The sequence below is a fragment of the Hippopotamus amphibius genome, chromosome 10 (genome assembly GCF_030028045.1).
Source record: "Hippopotamus amphibius kiboko isolate mHipAmp2 chromosome 10, mHipAmp2.hap2, whole genome shotgun sequence".
In the NCBI taxonomy this organism is placed as follows: domain Eukaryota; kingdom Metazoa; phylum Chordata; class Mammalia; order Artiodactyla; family Hippopotamidae; genus Hippopotamus; species Hippopotamus amphibius.
The window spans coordinates 47288728-47298840 of NC_080195.1; the positions used below are offsets into that span (position 1 = coordinate 47288728).

The 10113-nt window shown below is 39.9% G+C and overlaps 1 protein-coding gene and 1 long non-coding RNA gene across 3 annotated transcripts in view; both read left to right on the forward strand.

The window, feature by feature from the left end:
- Window positions 1-4487, forward strand: part of LOC130830036 (cyclin-Y-like protein 1) — a 41029-nt gene extending 36542 nt beyond the window's left edge. For both annotated transcript variants that reach the window (XM_057696910.1, XM_057696911.1), the window contains 2 exons: window positions 86-248; window positions 1389-4487. In XM_057696910.1, coding sequence (XP_057552893.1) covers window positions 86-248; window positions 1389-1505 — 280 coding nt within the window. In that variant the 3' untranslated portion in view covers window positions 1506-4487. The remainder of the gene's footprint in view (window positions 1-85; window positions 249-1388) is intronic.
- Window positions 4488-6089: 1602 nt separating this feature from the next.
- Window positions 6090-8102, forward strand: LOC130830037 (uncharacterized). Its single transcript, XR_009047707.1, has 3 exons — window positions 6090-6238; window positions 6406-6566; window positions 8062-8102. It is a non-coding gene; the product is annotated as an uncharacterized LOC130830037 (long non-coding RNA).
- The last annotated feature ends 2011 nt before the right edge of the window (window positions 8103-10113 follow it).

Consider the following 10113-nt stretch of genomic DNA (forward strand, 5'->3'; position numbering starts at 1 on the left):
ATCCTCGTAGCTCAGAATGGTATTTTTGAAAATAGCCCAGTTGACTAAAATTGTCCTGTGTTGGTTTTGTCTTCTCCTCCCCCAGGACTGAGCTGGAAAGGCACTTTCTGGAGCTGCTTCAGTTTAATATTAATGTTCCTGCCAGTGTTTATGTCAAATACTACTTTGACCTCCGCTCCTTAGCAGATGACAACAACCTGAGCTTTCTGTTCGCTCCTCTCAGCAAAGAGCGGGCACAGAACCTAGAGGTGAGGAGCGCTCACTGGGGTTTTCTGTCAGCCACCAGAGCCAGCGTCTGTGGCCAAATTGTCTTGAGCAGTGATTTGGAAAATGGAAAGCTGTTAAATTAACAGTTTGAAGAGCTTATTAACCCTGGCATCATATTTCCTATGGTTTATACAGGGATCTCACATTATTAAAAAAAAAAAAGTAGATATTCTCTCTTCTTTAACCATACTTCAGAATATTTTCAATTAGATTTAATCTGTTCTTAGTGGTTTTCCATCTGAACCTCTACACTTACATATAACCATACGTGAATAATTTCTTACAGTTTTATCCCTCATCATAGGTATATACATAATCTACTTAGCACTCTTAACTGTCTTTTACTCAGCTTGCAGTTTGTGTGTGTGTGTGTGTGTATCACAGTTCAGTCCCATGAGTTTATTAGACAAAGCATCAGTGGCTAACCCGAGAGACCTATACTTGGAAGGTATAATGTGGGTTCAGATATGGATGTAGAAAGTACTTAAGTTTTTAATGGAAATGGTAATGTACATGGGACAAAGTAATTTATGGCTTATGATTTTTGGTGGGCATACAGCAAAATTCACAACTGAAATGAACACATTTAAAATTGACACTCTCTGTGGTACCTCGGTGGTACTTTAGAGTAAGATGTTTTTCTACCGTAATTTACATGCAAGTGAAATAGCACCTTTCAGTGCTTCAATCATGAGACCTCTCCTGCCTTCAGCACACACCTACCTCATTAAAATTTCTCAGAGTATGTAATTACTGATGAAGATTGAATAGAAGTTGAATAACTGAGTAAACACTGATTCAGCCCAAGTGTATGTTCATTATGTTTAAGGATCAAGTGTGTAGATAACAGATGATACTGCTATTAGGAGCCTATCTTTGGGAACCCAATTTTTCAATAACTCTTCAGTTCCCCTTTACCCCAGCAATCTAATCATAGCCCTTAAAGGCTATAACCTTAGGGAATTGGCCGTTAGTGTAGATATCAGCTCTCCGAAGTAGCAGTAACTATGAACTATCTAAAAGAATGTCGATGTGTGGCTTATCAATGATGCCTTTTTTTTTTTAAAGGTTGGAACTTTTTTTTCCCCTAATCGTACCTGTGTTCTGTGTGACTTTCCTAGGCCATTTCCAGATTGTGTGACGACAAATACAAAGACTTGTGCAGAAGTGCTGTAAGAAGGTCCTTCAGTGCTGATCATTTCATCGGTATTCAGCACTCCAGTGCCATCCTCTCTTAAGGAAGAAGTGAGGGTTTGTAACATCAGAAACCCCTCGCAACGAGGACTGGAGAAATATCACCTCTCCTGTTCAGAAACCAGCAAAGTTAGTATTTTCACCTAAAAGAAAGACATTGAATTCAAGAGACTCACGGACAGCGAGGATTATATATGCTCATAGGAAAGAACGGGACCTTGTCAATGCAACACACTCTTCTGTCCTTTTTAATGTAAACAGAGTTACAAAAACCACTCCAAAGCTAAAAGCTCCCAACCCACACACAGTTGTTTGCTTACTCTGTAGGCCAATAGCTCTGAACGATGTGAGGTTTTTTAATTAGCAGTTTAAATTTTTAGACTTTAAAGACACTAACTATATAACATTTACGTTTTCCCTGCTTTTCTTGCCCCACTCCCCCATGTTGCTGCATATTCCTTTAGAATCAATGCAGTATTACCATTAAAACATGGGCCTCCTAACAACTCATAAAGCCACTTAGGAACAGACTGTTGTAGCATTGTTCAGTTTGAAGGCTTCTTCCTCCCTACTACATCATTGAAGCTGCTTGTCATTATTGGCAATCGATTTAAACCAAAAAGCTGCTGAATAACACTTGTCATTCAAATTCTTTGCAAGCACTACTTCTTAGCATTATTAGCGTGTTTGGGATCAAAAGCAGAGAAAGTATGTTATCATCTGCTTCTGTTGAGTCCGTGCTGCATTTCTTTTTGACTCTAATGGTGCTTCTCATTTTCTGATGATTTTCCTCTTTGTTAAGTACTTGTGTGAAAGGCTGTTTTCCTAATTCCAGCCAACATGGCGGTCCAGTAATTAGCAAGCAGGTAATAAAGTAGAAGGTGTCCCAAAAGTCTTAGTGCAATTTTAAGCTTTAATATAAGTGTGCTTGACACTGCAGGACACTGTTGCAGAAGTATAAATGCTACAGACTGGCAGACCATCATTTGAAAGTCTACTTGGATGTCTTCTGAACTCATTTAGTTTTGTAAATTTTAAACATTAAGCTTTTAATTTTAATTTTTTGTTTCAGCCCCTCTTGAAGATAGCAAACAATGGGCCGAAACAAAAAATTAAAATTAAGAGCTTAGTATCTCTCTTTTAGGAGATTGGTAATGATGTCACCTAAACTTGAAATATTAAAAAACAAAAAAGAAAGAAAGAAAGAAAGATTAGTGTTCTCAACTATGTGAAATCTTTTTCCGCCTATCTTCTCAAATACAGTCCTAGGAATTTTGCCTGTAAACAAAGCATTTCTGGGCCAGAAATACCTTCTCTCTTTATAGCAAGGCTTCACATTATATTGAGTGCTGCAGGTTCCATCGTTTTTAAAGGACAGAGACCTAAATGATAAATAATGGTATATAAAATATTACAGTCTACCACCTCAAAAAATATTGCTTATGCAGTTTGGAGCTTGGAAACTCAAGTATTGATTGCAGTTTTATTTTGAAAAGAATGCTACAACTTATGTGGTTTTTCTTCCTCATGTTTATATTAAAAGAAAAGCTAATAAGCTCTATTTTAATTAAAATATATTGGCTGCTGTGTTTGTAACACTTCTCACTATTCACATAACATTACGACTCTGCCTAACTCAGATGTTTTCAGTCAGCTCTGATAGTTGGCTTTAAAGCACTTTCAGACTAACCATTCATAAGTTGTTTTGACCCTTGCCTTTAGTTCAGGTGTAGTCATTTATTTCTTTGGCTTATGCTGTTTTCAATCTGAAGATAATTTAGAACACCGAAAATCACTGGCTACAGTGCTCAGTGGCAGAGTGCGCTAGATGGCATTTGCAATTGTTTTTGTGCCAAGAGGGAAAAGCAGGTAGAAGGAAAAGTAGGCAGAATACAGAGAAAAAGGAATTACAGGAATACTGTAGAATCAGAACATGAGTTATTTGAGGATTTCAAGCAATGGAACAAAAGAAAATGGAAGAACAGGAAGTACTAGAATTGTGGTTGCTGTAAAGAGGGTGACTTTTAAATAAGCCACATAATATTACTTTTAAATGCTATCTCCACTTACCTTTCCATTAGAAATATACCAGCTCTCTTTAAGGTTCTTTAAGGCTCTAGCCCCTGCGCTTGAGCAATATTCCATTAGTCCTGATAGTACTGCTGTGTTTTCATCCACCTGAATTCACTACCTACGGTCAGATCTTTAACTTTGTTCTTGATAAGTTTTTTTTTTTCTTTAAGCTCTTTATTGGAATATAATTGCTTTACACTCTTGTACCAGCTTTTGAGGTACACCAAAGTGAATAAGCTGTATTTATACATATATCCCCTCCCTCCTGCAACTCCCTCCTGCTCTCCCTGTCCTGGCCCTCTAAGGCATCACCCATCATCGAGTTGATCTCCCTTTGTTATACAGCAACTTCCCACTATTTACCTCTTTTCCAGTTGGTAGTGCATATATGTCTCTGCTACTCTCTCACTTCGTCCCAGCTTCCCTTTCGCCCCCCACCCCCCCAACCCCGTGTCCTCCAGTCCATCCTCTGCGTCTGCATCCTTATCCTTGCCCTGTGGGTCAGTTGTTGATTGGGAGAAATGGTCTGATTTAGTACAGAAGGGAAAAAAAATCTATCACAAGTCACTGATAGTTCGCATCATGTAATACGCCAGTTACTAAGCAGAAATGCTGACATATCTTGAGTGGTGGAAGGTGAAAAAAAAATGGGTAGGAACATTGGACACAAGTGTAGCTTCAAGAATAAGTTGCTAGAATAAGGAGAATCACTAAAAAATTGCTCTTCTCTTTCAGCTTTAATTCTGAGGCAATACAGCCATTTTGATAAATGGGAAATTGAGTCAACTTAAGGTAGAAATTTAAACATCGCTGAAAGTAGGTTCTCTGAAAATTATGATGGGGCATGGAAACTAGTTACTAGTTGGGTGGCAACTACGGCAGTTTTTTCATGATTTTATACCTAGGAAGGGTTTGTTCCCTAAAGTAGTAAGACTATAATAAAAGAATACCTGACTACCTCAACTCAGATTTTGTTCTGTTTTGTTTTTTTCTGTTGGAATGTTGACATCAGTGCAACTTTAACTCTGGTATACTGTGAACTGAACTTTATTCTTTACAAGGAAAAGACAAAGGTTTGAAATGTATGTTTGAACCAAATGAAATTGCCGTTTTTGTACATTAAATTCACATGGTTCACCCTAAGACAGCTGCTTACTAGGGCCCGGTGTTTATGGCTAAGGAATGTTTTCCCTCCTGTATCAGATTCCATCATGGCACAGTTCTTTCACATTTACTCCTCGTGTACCCTGTATGCTCATTATTGAAATCCAACAGCTCTAATTCCTAGTTTTAGAACAGTTCAAGTTTCATTTCTCAGTTTCATTTTCCCATTCTATAAAATGTACCGTTCCTTGATTTGGGGGAAAACATGCTGAAGCCAGTATTTACTGGAAAACAATTCACTCTGTATTCAGGTTATGTGGTGTTTTTGGAAGTGTTTCCCTACAGCATGTAGGTTAGCTAAAATCTTTCATCACCCAGGCCTCCTCTCTAAGCACATGTAAAATGACTACACTGTTCCCTCACCCAGAAGCCACATTCCTGAGTAGAGAGCTACTTGGTAAAGCACTCGACAGCTGGCAGAGGCTCTCCCAGGTAAGGGCTGGTTTCTATGCAGAATCTGTAGATTATACCCAGCAACTCTCAAGTTAAAGAGTAGACCACCTAAAATCTTAGCTGTTTGCCACTTACCAACCTGGCCAGCCTGACTCTGTGCCAGCAAGAATACAAGGAGTGCTTCAGCGAAGCCTGGTCCTTTGTACGCAGGTGCAGTCTGTTTGGTTTCTGAGGCAATTTCCACTAGTCTATTTTAAATGGATTTGACAGATTACATGTGCTTAATGTGAAACAGATTTTCAGTATACCAGTTTATGGTTTAGGATCTCTAGGGTGCAGAAAGAACTAGGAAAAGTGAAACTATAGAAATTAAGAGGAATCCAGAGTTAAAGGAAAAGCGGTTCCTGTTCTTTAAAAAGAGGAACAAGTTAGGTGATTGTTGTAACTGCTGTGAAGGGAGCTAAGTAAGTTGAATGTGATTAGACAAATTCAGTGAGAGCCTCAGAACCTAAGGTCCTCAAGAATGTGTAGATTATCTACTTCAAGACCTCCAATTATTCTGCTAGCTTTTTCTTAAAACATCTATTCCTTCATCTTACCATTCTCAATTCTACTAACCTTTACTTCTAGCTCCCCAGATGGTGGCCCTGTATCTCCTCACTGTGAGAACTGACGCGTCCAAAGGCAGAGCTTCCATGTTTTGTCCACCTCCCACTGCCCTCTCTCAACAAGGTCACATCAGCTTCACCTTTTGCCTTTCTGCTAGTGTCCAGTGTGGCAATGCTTGATGTCAGTTACTACTATGACCCAGTTCCAAAACATTATCCCCAGGTTCCAGGAAATATAATAATAAGAATCGCCTTTAATCAATGACTTGGGCCCTCCTGTGTTCCCGCAAAGTATCAATAGTTCCCAATTTGCTGCACTCCCCTGACCTGCCCACAACCCTAGATGTGTCTCAGGCTAGGCAGCAGCCCCACCTTCCAAGCATTAGGAACAGACACCTTCGTTTTCTTTTTTCTTTTGGCCGTGCCATGCAGCATGTGGCATCCTTAGTTCCCTGAGCAGGGATCGAACCCGTGTCCCCTGCAGTGGAAGCATGGAAACCAGTGGACCACCAGGGAAGTCCAATGCCTCACTTCTTAAGGTAACCCCTCTCATCTACTGGAGGAGATTCCATCCCAACTCTTAAAATCAAACTTCTACATCCAACCCCCCACCCCCAGTTTATTCCCTTCTGCTTCAAAACTGCATTCATCTTCCCAACATGAGGATGGGGCAATTTGACCTTCCTCAGTCCTTTACATGTCCTAGTGTTTCGCAAGATGTGGCCCCCAGACCACCTGCCTCTCATGGGCTGAAAGTGCCTGTAAGAAATGAAGCTTCTCTAAATGCAGTGTGGAATCCTGGAACAGATAAAGAACATTAGTGGAAAATCTGGTGAAATCCAAATGAAGTCCGGAGTTAACAGTAAGGTATTAATGTTGACTTCTTAGTTTAACAAATGTGCTATGATAACATGTTAATATTAGGATAAAATGGATCTATCTTTGCAACTTTTCTGTAAACCTAAAATAATTCTAAAAATGTACTGAAACAAGCAAACAAAAAGGCCCACTTCTTGGAATGAATTTCTGGAGCTGAAGGCTGGAAAGCTAGCTTTCGAATAGGAACCCCAAATGATTCTTATGCAGATACAAATTTGAAAACTAGTCTCTCAGTTCTCTTTCCATTCTATTCCTGAATGGCTGCTTCCTCCTTGTTTTACTTACCTTAGCCTGATTTAATCTTTTAGGTCCTCTCAACCCTAAAATATAAGTCCTATCATTATCCCCCTTTCACAGATGAGAAAGTCTTAAGATGAAGTACACAAATGAAGTACAAAGAAGTTAAGTAATTTGTCGAGGATCACACAGCCCATAAATGATGGAGCTGGGATTTGAATCCCTAGTCAGTATAGCTCTCAATTCTATGCACAGAACCATTCTACTGCCTCTCATTCTGTTGGGCATGACAAATGAAAGAGCTCTGTAACTAAATCACTAAAAGAAGCATTATCTATTTCTCCAACCTCCTAAGTCCAACGGTGCCCCCCCTATTCCACTGGGAGGAAACGAGCAATGAGAAAGCATTGGGAAGATGTGCCAACTACAGAGACCTGTTCAGATAAGGCACCGTGGATCTTCCCCCAGGATGCAGCTCAACTGCTGTGTTTTCCATTCTCCCAAATGCTCTAATAGGTACCAATCTAATAATGCTCATAGTACTCACTTTGACACTAAAGTAATTATTTCTGGTTTACTAAGCATCTGTCCACCAGCTTGTCAGGGAAGTGCCAACTCTAAATCAACTTCCTGTTGATTAGGTCCTGTGTATTCTCAGGTTCTGTGTCAGTAGATTCAACCAACTGTGGATTGAAAATATTTAGGGAAAAACATGTTAGAAAGTTCCAAAAAGCAAACCTTTAATTTGCTACACACCACCAACCATTTGCATTATATTTACACCTACTTACTTAGGATTTGTGTTAGGTGTTATAAGTGATCTAGACATGATTTAAAGTATACGGGAGGATGCGGGGGAAGATGGGAGGATTGTGCATAGGTTATATGCACATAGTACTCTTAGATACCATTTTATATAAGGGACTTGAGCATCCATGGATTTTGGTATTGGGTGGGGGGTGGGGAGAGGGAGACTCCTGGAACCAATTCCCCACAAATATAGAGGGAGAGCTATATATCCTCTTACCTAGGCTCCCTGATTTGTATTTAGACCTTCATACCATGTTGTGGATCTAACTGCTGAATGATAAAGTCTGGGGAGTTCCTGACTGCCAGCCAGACACCCAGAACAGCACTAATTCTATCCAAGTTGCTTCAGTATAGAGTATAGACGGAGGGTTGATAAACTAGACCACCATCTCAGGCAACATCTGTTCTTATGTGTATTTCCCTTCATTTCTTCAAGTGAATCAATCACAGGATCAGCAGGAGGACCTATGAAGTATATAGTCAAGTAAAATATGTTTTCATGAGTTCTGCTTCTGGCGATTGAAATCTGCTTGACTTTATTATCAATAAAAACATTGCTGCTTATATTTTAAGTAAACCTGAGGAGTCTGATCATGAAGTTAGAATCCACGTATCTCCTTTAGATACTCTTGAGAAAGCAGTGCGTCTCTCCATAAAAGCATGAGGAGAAAAATACTTGTACAGCATCTTTCTATTTGCTTTACCATTGCTTTAATGTACGTTAACATTTATCTACATTAATTGGGAACAAAGGAACAAATATAGACATTTCTTGGTTTTTCACAAATAGCTACTCTCCATATTTGATAAAAATCTCAAACCATTATTTTAGCTTCCCACAAATATAATACATACAAATTTTTTTCTGAAATAATAAGGTCACCAAATTAAGTATCTTGAAACTAATGTAACCAGACAACTGTTGTTCGATTGACTTCCAGGAACAAAACAAAAACAAAAAACTTCTTCTCAAGATGCTCTGGGTTTCCTTTTGTTAGTGTTAGGGATTCAGAATTATAATCGTCTGCCAGTAATAATTTATAGGTTTAAGTTGATTGTCTACAAATAAAACATCGCTGGCTCTGCTTTGTGAGTTCTGGATTTGACATGACACCGACAAGACCACGTGGGACAGGCACTATACGTATACAGAAATCAGCAAGAGTATTGAATGCCCTGGACTCAAACGACTCACTCGGTATGTGCCTCATTTGGCTCAGCAATACATTCACCTGCACCAAACCCGTATCAAAAGTCACTAAATCTCTCATATATATCATATATTATTTATAGACACACCCACAACACATACACACTATACATACAATTTGTAGCAACATGAAGTAATATTGTCTTCAAATGATGTACCACAGATATTATCCTGGCTGAAATAAATCCTGTAATGGTCATCAAGCTGCTAGAAGCTTTGGAAGGTTCTGAGTCAGGTTCCTTAGTTACTTTCATCCTGCCTACCCTTCACCCTGCTTTAGCATCTTCGTAGCTTTTTCTTTTAGAAACAGCCTCCTCAGCCCAGGCGTATTTCTTTCCCAGGATCCCTTGGTTGGCCTTTGGAGGCAAGAAAGGACACACGGGGGGAGCGGGCAGTTCTCAGCCACTGTCCCTCACACCTGCCTAGATCTGTGATGGTCTCTGTCCTGTTGGCCACGTTTGGTGTTAGGAAGCAGTTAGGCAAAGCTTTGTCCCTCCTACCCGCTTGGTCTTTCTGTAGAGCACAAAAGTGAAAGAAGCCTCTTTAGCAGGGGTAGCAGTTCATTAAAATATACCACGACACTTCCTAGCTCTGGGGTTCCCATTCTGTGCTTGAGACGGCAGGTCACGGATGCTGGTATCACGGTTCCGTGTGGAATCCACGAGGTTTTCTCCTGGCAGCCAGTGTCAGGATTAGCGCAGCCCTAGCCCAGGAGGAAACGGCCTCATGAAGACCAACTTGGAAACAGTGTTGTCGGCACATTATTTCAGCTTGTACCTGCGCACAATGACACACCACACACACACACACAGGCCCATCCCTGGAAATGACCACGAGAAAACACGACAGACGCTTGCAAGGATAAACCAATAAGGCACCAAGAAAACTTATTTTCCGCCAATTTAGACACCTTCAAAATGTGAGGTTAATAATGTAAATTTAAAAGACTTCCTAAGTCTTGTCAACGGATTCACTGAGAGGTCACATGTTAGTTCCTTCTAAATCTTTCCCCCCTAATCTATGACAGGAGACACTGCTTGAAATTGAACTGTGAAAGGGACAGCCCAAAAGCTGTACATGTGAGACGAAACTGGGCCTTAAACCCTCACGAAAATCACAGAGCTGGCTGTGAAGAAGTTGCTCAACCACCCACAACTTTTCATTTTATAATTATTTTCATGAGTATGGATTGTTTGCCTAATAAAAATAAAAATGAGGAGAAAATAGCATATGGGATGGAAATAGAGGGTGACCGTAAAGTAGACGGGTTTCTCTGCC